Consider the following 23,587-nt stretch of genomic DNA (forward strand, 5'->3'; position numbering starts at 1 on the left):
AGAAAACTCCAGGCAACATGAAGAACCAGTCCAGAACAACCCCGCCAAGGGACCATGAGGTAGCTACTGCAGAGGATTCCACCTATACAGAAATGTTAGAAATGACAGAAAGGGAATTTAGAATACACATGTTGAAAACAATGAAAGAAATGATGGAAACAATGAAGGAAACTGCTAATAAAGTGGAAAATAACCAAAAGGAAATCCAAAAACAGAATCAAATCAGAGACGAACGATATGAAGAATATAAAAAGGATATAGCAGAGCTGAAGGAAATGAAACAGTCAATCAGGGAACTTAAAGATGCAATGGAAAGTATCAGCAACAGGTTAGACCATGCAGAAGAAAGAATTTCAGAGGTAGAAGACAAAGTTTTTGAGATAACTCAGATAGTAAAAGAGGCAGAAAAGAAGAGAGAGAAAGCAGAACGTTCACTGTCAGAATTATGGGACTTTATGAAGAGTTCCAACATACGAGTTATAGGAATTCCAGAAGGGGAAGAAGAATGCCCCAGAGGAATGGAAGCCATACTAGAGAATATTATAAAAGAAAATTTCCCAAACATCACCAAAGATTCTGACACACTGCTTTCAGAGGGCTATCGGACCCCAGGTCGCCTCAACTCTAACCGAGCTTCTCCAAGACACATTGTGATGAACCTGTCCAAAGTCAAGACAAAAGAAAAGATTCTGCAAGCTGCCAGGAGTAAGCGCCAGTTGACCTACAGGGGCAAATCCATCAGAGTGACCGCAGACTTCTCTAATGAAACTTTCCAAGCAAGAAGACAATGGTCATCTACCTTTAATCTACTTAAACAGAACAATTTTCAGCCCAGAATTCTGTACCCTGCCAAGCTAAGCTTCAAAATTGACGGAGAAATCAAATCATTTACAGATATACAAACATTGAGGAAATTCGCCACAACAAGACCAGCTCTACAGGAAATACTTCAACCTGTTCTGCACACTGACCACCACAATGGATCAGCAGCAAAGTAAGAACTCAGAAATCAAAGGACAGAACCTAACCTCCACACTGATGCAAAGGATAAAACTAAGCAATGGAGTCTCACCAAATAAGATGAATAGAATACTACCACACTTATCAATTATCTCCATAAATGTTAATGGCTTGAATTCCCCACTGAAGAGACATAGATTGGCTGACTGGATTAAAAAACACAAGCCATCCATTTGCTGTCTGCAAGAAACACATCTGGCTTCAAAAGACAAATTAAAGCTCCGAGTCAAGGGTTGGAAGACAATTTTTCAGGCAAATGGAATTCAGAAGAAAAGAGGAGTTGCAATCTTATTTTCAGATACATGTGGATTTAAAGCAACTAAAGTCAAAAAAGACAAGGATGGTCACTTTATATTGGTCAAGGGAAAAATACAACAAGAAGACATTTCAATTCTAAATATTTATACACCCAATTTAAATGCTCCCAGATTCTTGAAGCAGACCTTACTCAGTCTGAGCAATATGATATCTGACAATACCATCATAACAGGGGACTTTAACACACCTCTTACAGAGCTGGACAGATCCTCTAAACAGAAATTAAACAAAGACATAAGAGATTTAAATGAGACCCTAGAACAACTATGCTTGATAGACGCATATAGAACACTCCACCCCAAAGATAAAGAATATACATTCTTCTCATCACCCCATGGAACATTCTCCAAAATTGATCATATCCTGGGACACAAAACAAATATCAACAGAATCAAAAGAATTGAAATTTTACCTTGTATCTTCTCAGACCATAAGGCACTAAAGGTGGAACTCAACTCTAACAAAAATGCTCGACCCCACACAAAGGCATGGAAATTAAACAATCTTCTGTTGAATAACAGATGGGTGCAGGAAGAAATAAAACAGGAAATCATTAACTTCCTCGAGCATAACAACAATGAAGACACAAGCTACCAAAACCTGTGGGATACTGCAAAAGCAGTTTTGAGAGGAAAATTCATCGCTTTAGATGCCTACATTCGAAAAACAGAAAGAGAGCACGTCAACAATCTCACAAGAGATCTTATGGAAATGGAAAAAGAAGAACAATCTAAGCCTAAACTCAGTAGAAGAAAAGAAATATCCAAAATCAAATCAGAGATCAATGAAATTGAAAACAAAAGAATCATTCAGAAAATTAATGAAACAAGGAGTTGGTTTTTTGAAAAAATAAATAAAATAGATAAACCATTGGCCAGACTAACTAGAAATAGAAAAGTAAAATCTCTAGTAACCTCAATCAGAAACGATAAAGGGGAAATAACAACTGATCCCACAGAGATACAAGAGATCATCTCTGAATACTACCAGAAACTCTATGCCCAGAAATTTGACAATGTGAAGGAAATGGATCAATATTTGGAATCACACCCTCTCCCTAGACTTAGCCAGGAAGAAATAGACCTCCTGAACAGACCAATTTCAAGCACTGAGATCAAAGAAACAATAAAAAAGCTTCCAACCAAAAAATGCCCTGGTCCAGATGGCTTCACTCCAGAATTCTATCAAACCTTCAAGGAAGAGCTTATTCCTGTACTGCAGAAATTATTCCAAAAAACAGAGGAAGAAGGAATCTTCCCCAACACATTCTATGAAGCAAACATCACCCTGATACCAAAACCAGGAAAAGACCCAAACAAAAAGGAGAATTTCAGACCAATCTCACTCATGAATATAGATGGAAAAATTCTCAACAAAATCCTAGCCAATAGATTACAGCTTATCATCAAAAAAGTCATTCATCATGATCAAGTAGGCTTCATCCCAGGGATGCAAGGCTGGTTTAACATACGCAAGTCCATAAACGTTATCCACCATATTAACAGAGGCAAAAATAAAGATCACATGATCCTCTCAATAGATGCAGAAAAAGCATTTCATAAAATCCAGCATCCTTTTCTAATTAGAACACTGAAGAGTATAGGCATAGGTGGCACATTTCTAAAACTGATTGAAGCTATCTATGACAAACCCACAGCCAATATTTTACTGAATGGAGTAAAACTGAAAGCTTTTCCTCTTAGAACTGGAACCAGACAAGGTTGTCCTCTGTCACCTTTACTATTCAACATAGTGCTGGAAGTTCTAGCCAATACAATTAGGCAAGACAAGGAAATAAAGGGAATCCAAATGGGAGCAGAGGAGGTCAAACTCTCCCTCTTTGCTGACGACATGATCTTATACTTAGAGAACCCCAAAGACTCAACCACAAGACTCCTAGAAGTCATCAAAAAATACAGTAATGTTTCAGGATATAAAATCAATGTCCACAAGTCAGTAGCCTTTGTATACACCAATAACAGTCAAGATGAGAAGCTAATTAAGGACACAACTCCCTTCACCATAGTTTCAAAGAAAATGAAATACCTAGGAATATACCTAACGAAGGAGGTGAAGGACCTCTATAAAGAAAACTATGAACTCCTCAGAAAGGAAATAGCAGAGGATTTTAACAAATGGAAGAACATACCATGCTCATGGATGGGAAGAATCAACATTGTTAAAATGTCTATACTTCCCAAAGCAATCTACCTATTCAATGCCATTCCTATCAAAGTACCTACATCGTACTTTCAAGATTTGGAAAAAATGATTCTGCATTTTGTATGGAACCGGAAAAAAACCCGTATAGCAAAGGCAGTTCTTAGCAACAAAAATAAAGCCGGGGGCATCAGCATACCAGATTTTAGTCTGTACTACAAAGCCATAGTGCTCAAAACAGCATGGTACTGGCACAAAAACAGAGACATAGACACTTGGAATCGAATTGAACACCAAGAACTGAAACTAACATCTTACAACCACCTAATCTTCGATAAACCAAACAAGAACTTACCTTGGGGGAAAGACTCCCTATTCAATAAATGGTGTTGGGAGAATTGGATGTCTACATGTAAAAGACTGAATCTGGACCCACACCTTTCCCCACTCACAAAAATTGATTCAAGATGGATAAAGGACTTAAATTTAAGGCATGAAACAATAAAAATCCTCAAAGAAAGCATAGGAAAAACACTGGAAGATATTGGCCTGGGGGAAGACTTCATGAAGAAGACTGCCATGGCAATTGCAACAACAACAAAAATAAACAAATGGGACTTCATTAAACTGAAAAGCTTCTGTACAGCTAAGGAGACAATAACCAAAGCAAAGAGACAACCCACACAATGGGAAAGGATATTTGCATATTTTCAATCAGACAAAAGCTTGATAACCAGAATCTATAGAGAACTCAAATTAATCCACATGAAAAAAGCCAACAATCCCTTATATCAATGGGCAAGAGACATGAACAGAACTTTCTCTAAAGACGACAGACGAATGGCTAACAAACACATGAAAAAATGTTCATCATCTCTATATATTAGAGAAATGCAAATCAAAACATCCCTGAGATATCATCTAACCCCAGTGAGAATGGCCCACATCACAAAATCTCAAAACTGCAGATGCTGGCGTGGATGTGGAGAGAAGGGAACACTTTTACACTGCTGGTGGAACTGCAAACTCTTACAACCTTTCTGGAAGGAAGTATGGAGAAACCTCAAAGCACTCAAGCTAGACCTCCCATTCGATCCTGCAATCCCATTACTGGGCATCTACCCAGAAGGAAAAAAATCCTTTTATCATAAGGACACTTGTACTAGACTGTTTGTTGCAGCTCAATTTACAATCGCCAAAATGTGGAAACAGCCTAAATGCCCACCAACCCAGGAATGGATTAACAAGCTGTGATATATGTATACCATGGAATACTATTCAGCCATCAAAAAAAATGGAGTCTTTACATCCTTCGTATTAACCTGGATGGAAGTGGAAGACATTATTCTTAGTAAAGCATCACAAGAATGGAGAAGCATGAATCCTATGTACTCAATCTTGATATGAGGACAATTAATGACAATTAAGGTTATGGGGGGGGAAGCAGAAAGAGGGATGGAGGGAGGGGGGTGGGGCCTTAGTGTATGTCACACTTTATGGGGGCAAGACATGATTGCAAGAGGGACTTTACCTAACAATTGCAATCAGTGTAACTGGCTTATTGTACCCTCAATGAATCCCCAACAATAAAAAAAAAAAAAGAAAAAAAAAAAAAGAAAATGCACAACACACAAAAAAAAAAAAAAAAAAATATATGTATTTTTAAAAAAGACAAAATAGACTGTAAGTCCAAAACCATGAAAAGAGTGCTTCCTTTTGGCAGCACATATACTAAAATCGGATCAATGCACAGATTAGCATGGCCCCTTTGCAAGGGTGACATGCAAATTCCTGAAGCATTCCATCTTTTGTTTCCACTTTCTGGTGTTCACAGGTAGAGAAACTGAGTGAAGCATTTTACCCCATTGCAGGCCCCATCCCCACTTCTTCATTAAAAAAATTATAAAAAGAAATAAAGAAAATCTTTAAAATAAAATAGTGTTAAAAGAGCCAATTTATCAAGAAGTTATAATAATTATAAATGTGTATGCCCTCTACATCTAAGCACCTAAATATTAATGTATAAAGCTCCAGGGTCTAGACCTTCATACAGTAGCAAGACCCATGTTCAAAGAATAAAAGGTATTTCTTTCCTAAGCTTATTGAATGAAAGGACTGTTTCTTCTCTTTTTTGAATATTAAGAAGTAAATATTCCAGCAGATGGGAAACAGGAAATATAGGAGTGTTCTTATCATCACTAACAGCTTGGACCCAGGACATAATCTAAACAGACAGACACAGGCCATGATGAAGCCATCAGAACAGAGGAGCATCAAAGGGACCTTCAGGCCAAGGGCAGCCTCACCCTCCCAAGCAGCTGCTCACCATCCCTTACTGCAGCTTTTGTTTCTGAGCTTCCTCCCACCGACCTATAAATACAGGCTGACTCCTCATTGCCACACACTCAGGTTTCTACTCTCCGTGTTCCAGGTGACCCCAGCATGAGGACCCTGACCCTCCTCACTGCCCTTCTCCTGGTGGCCCTCCAGGCCCAGGCAGAGACCCTGCAAGAGAGAGCTGAGGAGGCTGCAGCTGAGGAGCAGCCTAGGGCAGAGGGCCAGGATGTGGCCATCTCTTTTGCAGGGATTGAAAGCTCTGCTCTCAGAGCTGCAGGTGAGAGACCCCAATACTGCTGTGCTATGGAGTCTAGAAGGAAGCTCTGGGGACAGGCTCTAGAATCAAGTCTGGAAAGGTCTATATCACTTAGGTGACTCTACTCAGTCTTTCTGGGCCTTGATATTCCTACATATAAATTGAAAACCAAATAAATCTAATAGATTTTCTTTTTCCAAAGACTTTTGCTTCCAAGATATCTCTGTGAAATTAGCTGCTTTTAAAATATAAAGAGAGTCTAATTCTTTATGAGTCTAAATGAGTAGACTTATTTATAGAAAAAAATGTTTTACTTTGTCTATTAGAGGAGCTTTTAGAAACCAGAGAGGGGACTGTGTGTGTGTTCCAGTGTGTGTTAATTAACTTGATCGAAACTTTCTACAGTGTATAATATACAAAGTCTGGGCAGCACCTGTGGCTCAAAGGGCGCTGACCTGTACGTGGGCTATGATGTGACTCTTCTCCTGCCTCTCATCTCCTGTTTTCCCCTAGACACTCGCTGCCCCTTGAACAAGGTGTATTTTAAATGGCCTGTCAGGCCCTGACTAGAGGCCCATGGACAGGAGTCCAGCTTTAGACTTCGTATGTTGCAGTGAATAATACATGAGTTATTATCAGTATCATCCAGGCCTGCAGGAGGTGGATGGTTCATAACCCAGCCCCAGCCAAAAACTGCAAAAAAAAGAAAATGAGAAATTTGAATTTGGAGGATCTTCAAAGGCTTCTTGAGCACCTAAGAATTGGGTTCATGGCATGAATATGTACATTGCAAAAGCTTTAGCTGCACGTAATGATCTAGTTCCCAGAGGGCCTTGTTAGGCCGGGGAGGTCATACTCTATGCTCAAGACTAGATGTGTGGATTAGGAGGAAGGAGGAGCCGGTAACCCTGAAGTTGAAAGGTACATATCAGTCCAGGGGGTGGATAATAAACATGTACTTAATAGACTCAGGTAGAATAAAAATTATGATCTTGCACGACTAACACATAGTTGGTGATTTAGGACAAGATGTAAATTCTAACATGACTGGTACTATTTCTATTGTTAGCAGACGTATTTCTTCTTAGACTATCTCAGTTACAATGGCTCTGCCTGTTCCCCCTCACCAATATGCCCGACGCCCTCTTCTTTCCACAGGCCCTCAGGGGAGAGCCACCTGCTATTGCCGAACCACCTGCTGTGATTACCCTGAGGTCCACACTGGATACTGTACCCAAAACGGCAGACGCTACAGGTTCTGCTGTCGCTGAGCTTCCTTGATTGAAATCAAAGCAGTGTGGGACTCAACCTGAAATCCTGGAAAAAAACAATTTACTCTTTTGTTCTTTATGTTTTTTCTCATTTCTGTCTCCAAAATAAAGTTCTAGCATTAAACTCAGTGACTTAGTGTGTTTTCCTTTACCTTTTCTTTTTCCTTTTTGGTTTTTTGTGGTCTTTTCATGTGCTGGTTTCTTCCTTTGTATAGACAGATATAGAGAGATATGTGTATGTGTATACATGAGTTATCATCAGTATCATCCAGGCCTGTCTACCAAAGCATTTTACATACATGAGGTTGCTCTTCAAAAATGCAAAATTTGCTCCCACAATTGCTCAACTGCACTTTGACACATGCACTCTCTTAGGTTGCCTTAAAACCATTGATTATACCTGCAAACACAGCTTCAGAGGAATGCCAGGAAAAGTGTAGTGAAGGGGAGAGTTATCAGAGCAGCCTGGAGCCTGTGTTGGTGCTGCAGGTGCTGAGATGCAACACATGGTGCATGTGTGTGATTTTAGGGTGGACACCATGTCTGGGGGGAAAAGGCAGCAGCAGCGCCTTCTGAGATTCTCACAGTATGTGCTTGAATGGCCACTGATCCCCCCACTGTTCTGTCTGAAACTGTCCACCCCAACATATGTGCCACATTTTGGGTTTGAGTCCTTGTGAGCTTGAATCCTTCTCCCATTCAAGAAGTCACACTCACTTCCAAAACCAGTCTGACCTGTACGTGGGCTAGGATGTGACTCTTCTGCCTCTCATCTCTTGTTTTCCCCTAGACACTCGCTGCCCCTTGAACAAGGTGTATTTTAAATGGCCTGTCAGGCCCTGACTAGAGGCCCATGGACAGGAGTCCAGCTTTAGACCCCATATGTTGTAGTGAATATGGTATTGGGACTCCACACACATGTCAGTTCAAGCCATGCTTGCTCCTATTGAGGTGGACACTAATAAAATAACCCCAAAAGTTCAAGAGTGTTAGAAAAACTAATGTATGCAAGGAAAGGGACAGTGTCTAAAAAGGGATAGTTCACTATTGTTGACTAAAAGAATATGGGACCAGATGCTGCTGTGACCACCAGCACCAACAAGAACCCAGATCCAAGAGCAGGTGTTCTCTATGCCCTCTTCACACTGCCTGAGAAGGTCACAGCCCCAGACACAGGGTCAGCCTGTCTGAACATGCAGCCCAGGGGTCCAGATACCCCACTGAGACCCCACCTGGGGAAACACAACACACATCTCAGTGGGAGCTGAGTGTGTTTGTATCCAACAAAAAATCATCCCAGCTCCTCCCATTTGTAGAGGGGTGATGACCAATGATCGAATTTGGGTAGGCAATTCCCAGGGTAGGCAATTCCCAGTTCTTCCTTACATTCCTATTATTGCCAGTAACTTAAAGTCACTGTCTGAAGCTGGTAACCTTAGTCATGCAGTCACTCTGGCATCATAAACTCCAAATTCATGAGTGATTCTGAATATAGACCTTCCAAATAGATTTTCCATCTCAATGGGATTTATAGGCCAGATAATTCTGATTACCACTGGTTGACCAACTAAAGAGCATAGCCACATTTCCAAAACCAAACATTAATTTTTTCTTTATATAATACAGACAGCCCCCCCCCCAAAAAAATACCTAACCTAATATGGAGAAAATAAAATTTCTTTGATAGACAAGGCACTAGCCTAGTCTCTAAATTGCTATCTGTGCTGCCAAAGATTGGGTGTTCCTTGTTGTCCTAGACTCTGCTCACATCACAAAGCAGGAAAGGTGTAACTAACCACTTACTGTCCTCTCCACCACAGGTGCAAAAATGGGAGGTGGTGAAATATTTTTGCCCTGAAATGATCCACTGATTGGAATAGAGGAGAGACTCAGTCCTTTCAGAAAATCAATTCAGTTCTGGCCTTTTGTTACCTATGGTTCACGAAACCAAGGACATTTATCCTGCCTTCTGCCAAATAATGCTAAGGACAGATCCTCTCTCACCCTGATCTTATTCTTCCAGCCTTGAAGACCAAGTATTATAAGATTTTCTCTACACTTAGATACCTTGAGCATGTAAATGCCTTTCAACATATAAAAGGTCATAATTCAGATGACTGTAAATCTTCTGGGACCAATTCTTATATGTTCTCTACTACCAAGACCAAAGTTTTTAATGTTATAAACTCTTAGAAGTGGGGTGAGAGGTGGGTAGCATCAGAAACCACTAGTTTCAGTCCTAAAAATATACCTTCAGGTAAAATAATTTTCCCATGTGTAAATAAGTATACGACTGTATTGTCATTATTTTGTGTTAGAAAGTGTCAGTACACTGTGCTTTGCTTAGATGATGTGCTAAGAGCAGTGCAAAGCTCTATGCTGATCATGCTGACTGAGGCACTCAGTACACTAGGCACAGGATCTGCTGTGACATTCTGTGGGTAAGGACCGTGCACCCCGGAAAGATGTGCTCTCTCCAGAAGCCCCACATCTGATCAGCAGCTGAGCCTGCTAAGTTTTCTACATTCTGAAGTAGTCACGGGGATCATACTCATTTTCGTGAACTCAGGGCCTTACTGGAGGTCATCAGACTATCATCAATGGATAAATTCTCAATACGCTGATGTCATTTAAAAAAATTGATAAATTCTAGAATCTTTTATGGAATTTCCTTTGTGTTTCCTTGGAACACCTGCTTGGAACTAAAGTGGTGACAGTTGCACTCTGGGGTTCAGAGGAAACGCCTATTTGCTGAACACCACCTTGCAGGGCTTCCATTTGAAGGCTCTCTGGGATAAATACTTGTTTTTAAGTCACGCTTGCCTCCTGCTGGCCATGATGAGCTACTGCAGTGCTGTCTGCCCATTTCCCTGCAGGGGCAGGTCCCACTTGACAGGGAATAAATACAGCGTGGGCAGCAGGTCACTCTCTGATGACTGAGGATGTTTCAGTGGAAATATACTGGAGCTACTGAGGAGAGAACAGAGACAGCCCTTAGCCCAAGCAGGCTGCATTCTGAGGGCATCTCCAAGATGTTCAGTTACCATTAAGGCTTTGATTTGGGGTGGTGGAAGATAAACAAGAGAAAGGTAGTTAGCAGAGATAAGGTCCTCAGGACTGCAAGTCATAGAAGGGACATTACTTCTTACAGGACTGCAGAAGCCTGGTGGCCAAAGAAGGGAAATTCACAAACCCTGTGTTTGTCCTTGTTCATCAAAAGCAGGACACAATTATAAATTGGTTTCATGAAAGTATTGAGTATATTATATATTTTTTTCCATTCTTGAAATACTTTACTAAAAAGAATATTTCCCAGCTCCATCCGTGTAAAGATCACAACTATAGCCCAGAATGAAGGAGAGAAGTAGAGGGGGATGGTTGGGGGGGGTTGATAGAGGGAGGGTAAACGGTGGGACCACACCTATGGAGCATATTGTAAGGGTACCAGTCAAATCTACCTCAAGTATAGAACATAAATGTCTTAACACAATAATTAAGTAAATGAGATGAAAGCTATATTAATTAGTTTGATGTAACCATTCCAACTTGTATTTAAAAAAAAACACATTGTACCCCACAAATGTATAAATGTATTTATGTGTATATGACTTAATAAAAGGAAAAATATGCAAATATCCTTCATAAAAGCAGGACACAAGAGAATAGGGCTTATGCTTTGGTACGTGAACCTATGTGAGTATGGAGAGAGGGAGGGGAGTTCAGAGAGAGAAGGAAACCACAGAAATTTCCTTTATTGTCCCCAAACCTCTCTAGGGTTATGTTTATTCCCAGTGTCCCCTCTATTTGCTTTGTGCCCATGATTATTCAGGAGTCCTGATCAAGAACCTAGTAAGAGTCCCTGTTCTCCATCTGTCTGAATATTTACCAACAGCCATGTGGACTAGTCCATGTTATCTTTTATTCCATTTAAAATAAGCTGGGAACCTTTCTTAGTTTCCAAAGGTAGACCAAATAATAAAAAATACAGAATTTTCCTTCAGGTCAAGACTAATAAATCAGAAATTTATCCTGAGAACACGTGGCCTCTTAGATAGATCAAGGATCCGAGTAGAAGCGCTCAGGTAGGATAGATATCCAGGTGAGGGCAATGACGGGCATCATCACACACAAGTACAGAAAGGGGCACAAACATCTATGACTCACAATACACAGGCAAAATTCAGGGTGGAGGAGGCACGTTTCCTTAGAAATCTGCACCAAGGTAAAAGGTCATCTCACACTGGGTAAATGAATGCCAAATTCAAGTAAATGGTAACCTTTACCAAATTCAAGTAAAGATTCCCATCTTATTAGATCAGGGGAATTCTTACTAGATGCAGCATGGGATGCAACCCATGAGTTACCCTTGACTATGACACCTGCTGTGAGTTTCCCATAGTCGCCCTTTAACAGACTGAGAGAGTTTCTCCCTCTGATCCTAGTGGGAGTTTGACAATTCATGATGCCCCATATTTCTCTTACTTTGTTCATTTTCATGCATTAGCATGCTAAAGGGAACCCTACAGACAAAAGGAACATCTCTGGAAATGGCCACACACTTCCAGAATTTCTTTCCCCTGCAAGGATCTCAGCAATGGGATTTGAAAGAAAGCATTCTTATCAGTTGCTTTGCTAAACACCTGAGAGAAGAAGCCTCTGTCCTGTGTGGATGTGGCCCACACGTTGTCCATGTCTTTGCGGTTAGTGAGGTCTCTGTGAACCCATTTCCTGCAATGCACTCCACAGAGCTCATTCAGTATGTCTGGGGTGAACCCAGGAATGTGTACTTCTAGTGTGATCCCTGGTAACACAAATTCTTCTGCTTCAAGGACTTGGTTTCCAGAACACCTACTCTGGAGGGTGGGAAAAGACATTGCTTTCATATGGCCTCTTGAAGCTACCAATAAGCCTCTCAGGTTTCCGACTTCTCAATTCCAGGAACCTTCTCCATCTTCTGCTTTCCTCCTCAACCCCACAGCCATACCCTAGACCTTCTTACCACGTGGAGACACTCTCATATAAGAAGTCAAGATCCCATTCATTTATTTTCTTTCCTAACTGCCCTGACAAGAAGGTGGGGGGATAGCAGGGGGGATAGCAGACATCCCTGGCTCATTCCTGAGATCAGGAAGAAGCATCCCACATGTTACCCTTGACTATGATGCCAGCTGTGAGTTTCCCATAAGACGCCCTTTATCAGACTGAGAGAGTTCTTCCCTCTGATCCTAGTGAGAGTTTAACAATTTATAATGCCCCATATTTGTCTTAATTTGTTCATTTTCTTTCATTCTTTTTTCCTTATTCATGGGTTGCACAATCTCTATCAATCCATAGTCAACTTTCCTAATTCTTTCTTCTACCACTATAAATCTCCTATTGCACATTTCAGTTATTGTATCAATTTCAGAACTTCATTTTTTTGTCCATAATTTCACTCCATTGATATTTTCTATTTAATGAGATATTGTCATCATAGTTTCCTTTACTTATTTACTCATGGTTTTCTTTAGTTCTTTGGTCACATTTATCATGGAGATTTCTTTTTTTTTTTTGTGGTTTTTGGCCGGGGCTGGGTTTGAACCTGCTACCTCCGGCATATGGGACCGGCACCCTATTCCTTGAACCACAGGCGCTGCCCTATCATGGAGATTTCTTCTTTAGATTTGTTTTGAGTTATCTATATTAGGATATCAACCCCTTAGTACATATGTAGCTTACAAATGTCTTCTGTCGTGTTCTAGACGCCTTCTCACTAAGTTGGTGGTTTCCTGCTGTGCAGTGTTTCTAGTTCAATCCAACCCCACTTGCCTATCTTTGCTTAGCCTGTGCCTTTGGTGTTTGTATCAAAAAAAATTAACCAGAGCAACATCAAGAAGCTTCATCCCTGTGTGTTCTTCCAGTCCTTTCATGGTGTCAAGTTTATGTCTGAGTCTTCAATTTGTATATATTTGATTTTATACATAGTATGAAATAAGATCTCAAAAATCAGGTGGCACATTTTTGATATATACAATTTTTAGTCATCACTCTTGCCTTAATAGAGCTAGAAGTAATGAACATTTTGTTAATTTTCATCAGATCAACTCTGTACCAGGCATCCTACCAAGCTCATTTAGCCTAAACCTTGATAAACTCTTTGTGCTGGGAAGGCTGGGCCAAGCAGGGACCCCTCAGGTGGAAATGCCGCTGCATTGGGATAGAGAATGAATTGATTCTCTATCCCATTGGGGGTCAACTGGCTCCAGGGTGTAGAATGCCAGACAGTGGCAGAACCCATCTTCAGAATATGAAGTAATTCTTCCCTGAATTTTAGAAATAAAACACTGTTTCTGCTTTCATTTTGTTTTTGTAGTATGAAAAAGTAAATATTTCCAGCAGATGGGAAACAGGAAACAGAGCAGGGTCCTTACCGTCACTAGCAGCTTGGACCCAGAACACACACTAAACACACAGACTCAGTACGATGAAGCCGCAAGAACAGAGGAGCATCAAAGGGCCCTTCAGGCCAAGGGCACCCTCACCCTCCCAAGCAGGTGCTCACCGTCCTCACTGTAGCCTTTGTCTCTGAGCCTCCTCCTGCTGACCTATAAACACAGGCTGACTCCTCACTGCCACACACACTGCCACACTGCTCTCTGTGCTCCAGGAGACCCCAGCATGAGGACCCTGGCCATCCTCGCTGCCCTTCTCCTGGTGGCCCTTCAGGCCCAGGGTGGACCACTGCAAGAGAGAGCTGAGGAGGCCCCAGCCGAGGAGCAGCCTGGGGCACAGGACCAGGATGTGGCCATCTCTTTTGCAGAGGATGAAAGCTCAGGTCTCAGAGCTACAGGTGAGAGACCCGAACATTGCAGAGCTGGGGTGTCTAGAGAGGAGAACCATATGCCTCTAGAATCAGTCCCAGAAACTGGCTCTGCCTCTTTAGGTGATTACTATACTGGGCCTCAGTTTCCTCTTGTATATACTGAAAGGTAATAACTAAATGATTTTGAGGGGCCTTTCTTTCTCCAGTGATTTTTCTATGACAATGCTGTGATGTTCACTACCTTTATACTATGGGAAATCGTACTAGGGGTATGTCCTGTGTCATAGATAAGATTCCACCATTAAAGAAATGTATTTCACATTGTCTGTGAGAGGAGCCTAAGAAAGTGGAGACTAGCCCAAGGATGTGTAGGTGGAGGCCAAAAAAGTGATACAACAGGAGTGGGCCTCTAACCCCCTGTGGGACCAGCATTGCCGCCTACTTTTATTCCTATTCATCTGGGCTGATGGCGTTGCCAGCTGTGATGTTGCCAATAAAACAAACCCACTCAACCCAGAATGTAGCTGCAAAGGGATTGCCTCTCCCTCCCACCTCTGACCCCAGTCCTAGAACCTGATTCTCTCTGTGTCCTCAGGCTCAACTAGGGGCTTGACCTGCTACTGCAGAAGCCGAGGCTGTACTCGGCCAGAGCGCGCCTATGGGACCTGCACCTCCGGGGGCCGCCGCTACACCTTATGCTGCCGCTGAGCATCAAGGACACAGAGCTATGGGCTTTGAGACCTAGAAGGGAACTTTCATTCCTTCTATTCCTTGTCAATTTCTTCCCTCATCCCAAATAAAGTCCTTGTAGCAATTTCTGTGTGGTTGCACCTTTTCACATTTGAAATGTGTCTTTTTGGAGACTGTTGAGGTGCAAGTATTGGAAACGTAAATCCAGCATTTGGAGGATAATACCATTCTACATTTTAGGAACATCATGTTGAGCAAAGGCTTCAGTCACAAACTGCCATGAAAGGGTGTACAAATCATGCTGATCTCTGCCTCGACCCCTGCCTCGTCTCACTGAGCCTCATTTAATTGGAATTGCTCCTCATGACAGCTCCACATGCCACACAAACATCAGTCTCTCGTTCACACAGTCACAATGTCCCCACTTCTCAGGAAAGACCACCATCCTCTTTTCCAAAGTGTTGCAGTTTTACTCAATAGTTCTTCATCACACATTTGCCCTCTAAGACTTGGGGTTGTATCAGCTCCATGAAATAATTTTAATTAAGATCAGAATATAACTAATAAACATGTCATAAGTAGAACAAAAAGCCTAGGAACACCACACTAGCAATTCACTCACTATCAATATCACACAGTGATACCTAGTAAATCAGGGTTTTATATCCATGAAGTGGGTTTGCACAGACACCCACACACAATGCACTCATGTAAGTCCTCAGCTCTTCTTTGCCACACGCACTCTTTTTGCCTTAAATCTACAGAGAATAGATTTGATTCTTCCTGTGAAATGCAGCTTCCCAGGGTTGCAGGGGAAAGAGCCCTGAGGGGCAGCATCTCACCAGGAGCCTGAGTCCCTGCTGATGCTGTGGGTGCTGAGGTTCTGACCCCCAGAATATAATGCTCATCTGTAAATTAAGCAGGAATGTAGATGTGGAGAAGAGATGGCAGCAGGAGCCTCTCAGGTCCTCACAGTATGTGCTGGGACAGCTGCAGCTCCCCCTCACCCAGCCCGATGAGCACACCACATTTGGGGTCTGTGTCCTGTGAGCTTGCCTTCCTCCCGCCTTCCAAGGGGACCTGCTCACTCCCTACACCTGGTGTCTAGTGTGACACCCAGGTGGGCTGTGATGTGACTCTTCTTCCTGTCCCTTGTTTCTCTCTGTGTCCCAGACACTCCATGTTCCTTGAACAATCATCCAAGGTATCCTGAAAAAGGCCTATCAGGCCCTGACCGCAGAGCCCTGGGCAGTAGTCCAGTGTGGGCCTCAACATTCCCTGTGACCTTGTAGTTCTTGTTGTGATTCTGCAACAGATATTGCAACAAAAACTACATCTGTTCATGTCATGTTGGTACCCTCAACAGAGCACTCACTGATAAAACACCCCCAATGGGTGACAGAGAGAAAGCTGTTTGTAAAGAAAGGGACAGTGTGTCTATGATCACACCACCCTGAATGCATCCATTCATGTCTAATCTCAGAAGCTAAGCAGGATTTAGCCTGGTTTGGTACTTGGATGAGAAAGAAAGGGACAGCACTTCAAGTGGGAATATTCACCATTCTAGACTTACAACAATTTAAGGACCCACACTGCTGTGACCACCAACATCAACTGCAAGGGCCTCCACCAGGGAGCAGGTATTCTCCCCCACACCCACTCCATGCTGACTCAGAGCAGGTCTCAGTCCCAGGCACAGGGTCTACCTGGCTGAGGACAGCCCAGGCTCCATGCACCCCACTGAGACCCCATACAGCTAGGGAGACATAACACACACCTCAGGGAAGACAGAGTGGGCCTGTGTCTGACCAAGAAATGGTCTCCGTTTTTCCACCTTGTGTAGAAAGTGAAGGTCACATTGGGGTTCAGGGTGTGAAGGCTGGACAGCCTTCCATGGGTTCTTCTTCCCCTCACTGAGTTAATGTCACGAATCCTTGAACTAGCTCTCCATCTTGTTCCTAACCATGTCCCGGGCCAGGCTGACCCCTTCTCAGGGCATCTTCACTCCACCCAGAAAGACACCTGCCTCCCTCCCCCAGCTCCCAGGGTCTCTGCTACAAATTCAGTTCGTCCCTGAGGTCTTTCCTGATTTCTCAATGCTAAATTGCAACAAGTTTCCCCTGGGAACCTCAATCTCCCTTCTTCCCTTTATTTTTAACTGAAAAATTTCAGCCCATCTCATTTTACACAATTCACCAGCTCCTTTCTGTAACATGTGTCTCCTTGTACAAGGAAAGAGCTCCAGGTTCCGCTTGTTTCTCTACCATAGTGCCCAGATGACTGCTTAATGCATAGCTAATGATCAGCAGTTTTAATTTTAATTAGACCCAACATCAAATATTGACAGAAAGGTATATTATTATTATTAAATTACATAGAAAACATGTGACACCTGCAGAGGTTAAAAAGTCCATGTTTGTAGTCACCTTTATAAAACTTGCAAAAATCATTGAAGACTATGTTTTAGGAGAATATCATGGGTAAAATGTGGCATTAGAAATCACTGGGACTTCAGGAAGAAGAAGCCATAATGATTCAAGTGGCAAGGAAATACTTTATGGTGAATCTTAAACTGAAACAGGTATGTTTAAAACATGGTTAGATTTAAAGAACTAGTAAAAGTAATACTTTAAGTATTACTCTTGAAAGAATTTCAAGAGGAATTGATGTTGCAAAAGAGAAGGATAGAAGAAAATTCAAGCTGATATGCTCAGAGATAGCTCCCCATTCAAGGGAAGGGCAGGTGCAGGATGGAACATGCCTGTCTACTCCAAGCTGATGCAGGCACATTGGGGACCCCACACTGTCTGCTGCTACCTCATCTACACTGGGTAATGAGAGATGCAGACTCTAAAGACAGACATGGTGGTGGGGATGCGTAAGGGGATGCGTAAGACAATCAGGGCAACTTGCCCAGGCTCAAGTGAAACCCAAAACTAATTATAGTAAAACCTCTGTAAGTTGATACCCCAAGGGACTGTAACAAACTGGTCAACATAGGCAGGTGGTCAACATAAGAAACTAGGGTGGAATTCTGGGAAGATGGCTGACTAGTAGCAACCCTCAGCAGAGGCTCCTGACCAGAAAGAGAAAAATTGGACAGAATCGAACTCTATGAAGCCCAAGGTGGGGAGCTGAGTCAAGAAAGAAGTTCAGCAAGCTGTGACTTCAAGGAAGAGCATTCAAGAAAATAAATTACAGGTACAAAGACTATCATCTAGTGGATGGGAGACCCCTACCCCAAGTGGGAGGCCCACCACTGCTCCCTGAGAGTGAGCAGGGAACAAAAGACGTCTCATTCTACCTCATGAGAGACAGCCACTAAACATCAGGTCTCTTTAACCAGGGAGGTTCCACTTGTAAACCTAGACACCACCTCACTGGACATAAAATTGAACAAATATTTTCCCCCACAATTCCAGACTCCCAGTCCACCCTTTCCCCCTCTCACGGCAGTCTGAAGTTCTGCTTCCTGCAGAGTGCAGAGTGTTTGGTCTTTTCCTGAGAGATCTGGGCATAGTGTGGGCCACTGAACATTAGGATGGAATCTTTGACTAGTGGGGAAGAAAGAGAGCATGGGAAGAAAGGGACACTCATCAGGAGGAGGATCAGTCCCTGGTTGTGACTTTGCCCAGCCAGTGGTGGTGTTGACCCTCAGTTTGGGCTGTGTCTGGCAGGAGCAGGTGCAGAACCCCCAGTTCTGATGGTGCCTGTAAGCAGGAGAGTGGTCGCCCAGTGTGGACTGTGCTCAGCGGGGGCAGGGCTTGTCCCCAGCTCCTACTGGGCCAGTGAGCAAAGGCTTGCCAGGTGTGGACTGAGACCTGAAGACAAGGGCGTAGTCCCCTGACTCCATCAGAGCCAGCAAGCCTCTGAGTGTGGACTGAGACCAGCAGGCCAGGTGTGGTCCCCTGACTCCAACTGGGCCAGGGAGCAGAGGCTTGCTGGGTGTGGACTGAGACCAACAGGCGGGGGCATGGTCCCCGTCTCCAAGGGCCAGAGAGCAGAGAAGCAGACACCAGTGTGGACTGAGTCTGGTGGTGGGGTGTGGACCCCTGGCTCCAAATCATTTGGGCTGATGGCACTGCCAGCTGTGATGTTGCCAATAAAACAAACCCGCTCAACCCAGAATGTAGCTGCAAAGGGATTACCTCTACCTCCCACCTCCGACCCCAGTCCTAGAGCCTGATGCTCTCTGTGTCCCCAGGCTCAACTAGGGCCTTGATCTGCTACTGCAAAAGAGGAAGCTGGCCTTGGCCAGAGCACGCCCATGGGACTTGCACCTCTGGGGGCTGCCGCTACACCTTATGCTGCTGCTGAGCGTCAAAGACACAGAGCGATGGTCTTTGAGACCTAGAAGGGAATTTTTGTTCCTTCTATTCCTTATCCTCAATTTCTTTTCCTCATTCCAAATAAAGTCTTCATAGCAAGTCCTCTGTGTCTGCAGCCCTTTGATAATCTAAATGTGTCTTAATTGAGACTCTTTGGGAAAGAAGAGCCAGAATCCCAGGTTAAATTTTTTAAACAAAATACAATTCTAAATTGCATAAATATCAAGGGTGTACAGTGGCTTCTGACACAAACTGATATGAAAGCTTCAATGATGCTGTGGCTCTCCATCTACTTCCCTCGAGTTTCACTGAAACTCACTGGAATTGGATTTCCTCCAAAAGACAACTTCCATGTGTGACACCCACAATTACTGTCAGCATCCAGTGTACACAGCTATAGTACCTTTATGTCTAAAGACAAACCTCAACCCTCTATGCGAAAATATTGTCATCATATTGAATAGATCCAGATCACACATGTGCCATTTAAAACATGAGGCTGCATCCTCTCCATTGACACAAGCCAAATTTAGATTAGAATGGGTTGTTAAGGAAGACATAACAAGCAGACAAAGGCATAGGTGCCCCACGCTAGAATATGCTCAACATCAGTATTATCCAGCCCTGTCTAGCAAAGTCTGAATTTCACATAAGCTTCTCTGCATTGCACAAAATACAAACACACAATTGCTTGACTGGACTTGCACTCTCTGAGTTGTTTTAAAACTGAGAAGGTCATTACCCTGCCTATAAAATACAGCTTCAAAAGTATATGTGGGGACATGTAATAAGGAAAAACACTTCTCTGACGCCTGCAGTCCCCATTGGTGCTGCAGGTGCTGAGGACCTATTACCCAAACAACATGAATGTGGCTGAGCGCAGGAAGGAAATCAGATCTGGAAAAACACAGCAGCTAAAGTGATCTATTAGATCACAGAGTAAGTGCTAGGACAGCCACAGCTCCCCTGCCACCTATGCCACACTTGGCATCTGTGCCCTTTTGAACATGTGTTCTTCTTCCCTTCTCAGAGAACACACTCACTGCCTGATCCCACCATCACTGTGGCCCGGTCAGATATCCAGGTGGGTGTGACATGACTTCCTGCTGTCTTTCTTCTCTGTTCCTTCCCTATGCTTCCTGACTCTGGCACCCTCCTCCAAGTGTCTTCCAAATGCCCAAGGACCTGTCCACAGACCCCATAGAGACGGGGTTCCATCAGAACCCACTCACATTTACCTGGGTCTATGTTTGGAAAAAGTGTCTCTTGTTTCAACTCATGGCTATTGTCATGGTGCCACTGGTAGATGCCCCCAAGGAATGCAAGAGTGACAGAGAGACTGCAGTTAAAGAAAAAAACAGTGTTCCAAGGAGGATTATTCACCATTGTCAACAAAAAAGATCTGAAAGGTCCAGACACTTCTGTAACCACCAATACTAACAAAGACATGCACAGACTCAGGAGAAGGGAACAAGAGAGCAGGTGTTCTCCGCACCCACTCCATGCTGCTTCTGAGCAGGTCTTAGCCCCAGACACAGGGTCTGCCTAATGGAAGATGATGCTCAAGGGTTGCGTCACCCCACTGAGACCCTGCCCAGTTGTGGAAACACAACACACGCCACAGGGGGGCACAGAGTGGGTCTGTGTCTGACAAATATATGGTCCTAGTTCTTCTTGGTTACATACCAAGATTTGGGGTGTCTTCTTTGGTATCCTATGCCTGCTACTGATATGAAGTTCTGAGGTCCTTGAACTAATTCAAGGAATAACTCAAGGGCATTTGGACACCTGCATTGTCCCTAACTGTCTGTGTGGGCCTTCTTGCTCCTGTGTTTGAGCTGCGGTGATCTGATCTAAGGCCATCTGTACTTTATCCAGTAGGACACCTGGCTCTTTCCACCAACTGCTGGGGTCTCAACTACAATTTCAGTTTGTCCCCAAGGTCCTTCCTGATTTCTCAAGGGTAAATTGCAACAATTTGTCCCTGAGAATCTCAATCCCCTTCGTCCCTTTATTTTTAACCGTAGAATATGAGCCCACCTCACATTCTTTTTTTTTTTCTGAGACAGAGTCCACTATGTCACCCTGGTAGAGTGCCATGGCATCACAGCTCACAGCAATCTCAAACTCTTGGGCTTTAGCAATTCTCTTGCCTCAGCCTCCCAAGTAGCTGGAACTACAAGCACCAGCCATAACACCAGGCTATTTTCTTGTTGCAGTCATCATTGTTGTTTAGCTGGCCTGGCTAGGTTTGAACCCACCAGCTTCAGTGCATGTGGCTGGTGCTATAACCACTATGCAATGAGTGCTGAGCCCCATCTCACATTCTATACATGTGACTGCTTACTTTCCGCAACACATGTCTCCCTACGCAGGGAGGGGGGGCTGCATGTTTTGCCCTTTCTTATACCCAGCATCTGTTAATACAATGAAGGGCAGGTTCAGAATGGGACAGGGGTGTCTACTCTTACTCTGAGTTGATGCAGGCCCACCAGGGCATCACAGTGGCTGCTGCTACTGCAGCCACATGGGGCAATGAGAGATGAGAACACTATGGACAGACGTGGTGGCGAGATGTGTGAGGGTGTCCAAATGACCAGGACCACTTGCCCAGGCTCAAATAAGACCTAAACCTGATTACTGAAATGTACATGCTTTGCATGTTTGACTGAAGACCTAGAAGTTATCTTCCTCAGTTAAGCAGCTCACATGGAAGGATAATGAGTAAAGAATGGATCATATGCAGAGATTTCCCTTTCAAATATCACTTTCCAAGGAGGAAGCCCCTGTTGCTGTGGAAATACAGGGGCCAAATTTCCATAACACAAATTAGCACACACAGATGGACTAATCACAATAGCCAACCCCCAAATGCTCCCCATGCCCCACTCTCCTGCTCTTACTGCAAGATACAAGGCTCCACTTCTCTCCCTTCTGTGGAGTCCTGGGCCCTATTGTAACAGTCTCCAATGAACAATTCTTGGTCATTTCTACAACGCCTCTGATGACTTGGGGGAGGCCTTGGGGAGAGCGGAGTGAAGGAAAAGGGGGTCCCTGTACCACAGAAGTTCTGCATAGCACAGGAGACCAGTAGCCCCAGCCCATCTGGGGAGCCAGTTATGTCTGGTGTCAGGGGAGGGTACTCTATCCATAACCTTACCCAGGGTCTCCTTTTCACAGATTCCTGGCCATGGCCTATGGCTGGCATGTGTGGCTGAGCCAGTGAGTACAGGAACTTAAAATCCAGGGATGGGCCATGTGTGATCCCTCTCACCCTGCAGGTGGCTCGTGGCACAGCACATTCAAGGACAGTACACCCAGGCTGTTGTCCACTATGGAGCAAATGAGGTTCCCACATCCAGTTTGCCACTGCTCTGGCCTCCAAACTCAGCCTAGCTGAGAGCCACTGAGTCCTGACCCCATATGTCAGGGGTCAGCTACCTGCTTTAGCCCCACTCCCAGGGCCTGGATGAAGTTCCTGTTTATTCCAGTCTCCAGGCTCACAGGCCCCTGTTCCTCAGGTGCTGGCAGACTGGTGCCCATAGGCCTCAGGCAAGGGGGTGGCAGCCACATTAGAGTATTTGTACCGCATGCCACAAGCCTCTCACCACAGGTATAGCAACAAGAGGGCTGACCACCTACATATCTGCGCCCCTGCTAACCATAATGTGTGCTGGTACCCTTGCTCCCTGTGCCATCACCCTTTCTATTCATGCAAAATAGACCTCTTTGGGCCTCTGCCCCTGCATCATCCCCAAGCTACCAGCCTCCTAGAGTGACACAATAACTTCCTAATGTCATTGCTATTAAAGCCACAGTACAGGTCCTGGGCCCCCTTCCTTCTTTCGCAAGCTCCAGCTTTGCCTAACTCCCTACCTCCTGGCTGCCATCCCCTCCTCAACCCTTCCCAGACTCCCAGGGCACCACTCTGGTGACCACAGAGATTGGCATTAGCCTGTATCACCTGGTAACACAGAGGAATCAGATGCTTCTTCCCTAAGGGACAGCATTGTCCACATTTTCTATGATGCTGAGCCTCTGTATATTGTGACAAAAATGTCTTCTGTGTCACCTGGCTACTGCATCAGGGATCAATGTTGAGATAGGATCTCTTGGTCACTGGCCCCCAGCAATAGGACCAAGCAGGTCCACAGAATAGTCCCAAGATCACACCTCTCAGCTGAAAATGCAGCTTCTGAAGAAAGCTCTGGTTTTTACTGGTTTAAGACTGGCTAATATTCCCCGCCTTACCCCTTCCTGCAGGAAGTAAAGAATGTGGCTCCAAGTCCCATGGATGGCATTGTCTGGGACAAAAACAACAAGTACTTACACCAACTAAATCAGGCAACAACCACGTGGAAGCACCATTTTCAAAATGGAAATGAGGGTATAAGCCACCTCACAC

The 23,587-nt window shown here is 43.8% G+C and overlaps 2 protein-coding genes and 1 non-coding gene across 3 annotated transcripts; all 3 read left to right on the forward strand.

Moving 5' to 3' along the window:
• Positions 1-5,204: 5,204 nt before the first annotated feature.
• Positions 5,205-5,309, forward strand: LOC128591010 (U6 spliceosomal RNA). Its single transcript, XR_008381462.1, has one exon. It is a non-coding gene; the product is annotated as a U6 spliceosomal RNA (small nuclear RNA).
• A 623-nt stretch (positions 5,310-5,932) lies between these two features.
• LOC128590890 (defensin alpha 5-like) lies at positions 5,933-7,463 on the forward strand. Its single transcript, XM_053598409.1, has 2 exons — positions 5,933-6,112; positions 7,250-7,463. Exons 1-2 carry the CDS (start codon positions 5,941-5,943, stop codon positions 7,360-7,362), a joined length of 285 nt encoding a protein of 94 aa, XP_053454384.1. The 5' UTR covers positions 5,933-5,940; the 3' UTR covers positions 7,363-7,463.
• A 6,533-nt stretch (positions 7,464-13,996) lies between these two features.
• On the forward strand, positions 13,997-14,971 carry LOC128590565 (defensin alpha 4-like). The gene is made up of 2 exons (XM_053597905.1): positions 13,997-14,191; positions 14,760-14,971. The coding sequence occupies exons 1-2, from the start codon at positions 14,020-14,022 to the stop codon at positions 14,870-14,872; spliced, it is 285 nt and encodes a 94-aa protein (XP_053453880.1). The 5' UTR covers positions 13,997-14,019; the 3' UTR covers positions 14,873-14,971.
• Positions 14,972-23,587: the final 8,616 nt, after the last annotated feature.

Source organism: Nycticebus coucang, chromosome 7 (genome assembly GCF_027406575.1).
Source record: "Nycticebus coucang isolate mNycCou1 chromosome 7, mNycCou1.pri, whole genome shotgun sequence".
Taxonomy (NCBI): domain Eukaryota; kingdom Metazoa; phylum Chordata; class Mammalia; order Primates; family Lorisidae; genus Nycticebus; species Nycticebus coucang.

Bases quoted from the DNA above. Each gene is read 5' to 3' on its own strand.
- LOC128590890 (XM_053598409.1), top strand. From the start codon at position 5,941: ATGAGGACCCTGACCCTCCTCACTGCCCTTCTCCTGGTGGCCCTCCAG. The intron at 6,113-7,249 runs GTGAGAGACCCC...TTCTTTCCACAG, and splicing joins CTCTGCTCTCAGAGCTGCAG to GCCCTCAGGGGAGAGCCACC.
- LOC128590565 (XM_053597905.1), top strand. From the start codon at position 14,020: ATGAGGACCCTGGCCATCCTCGCTGCCCTTCTCCTGGTGGCCCTTCAG. The intron at 14,192-14,759 runs GTGAGAGACCCG...CTGTGTCCTCAG, and splicing joins CTCAGGTCTCAGAGCTACAG to GCTCAACTAGGGGCTTGACC.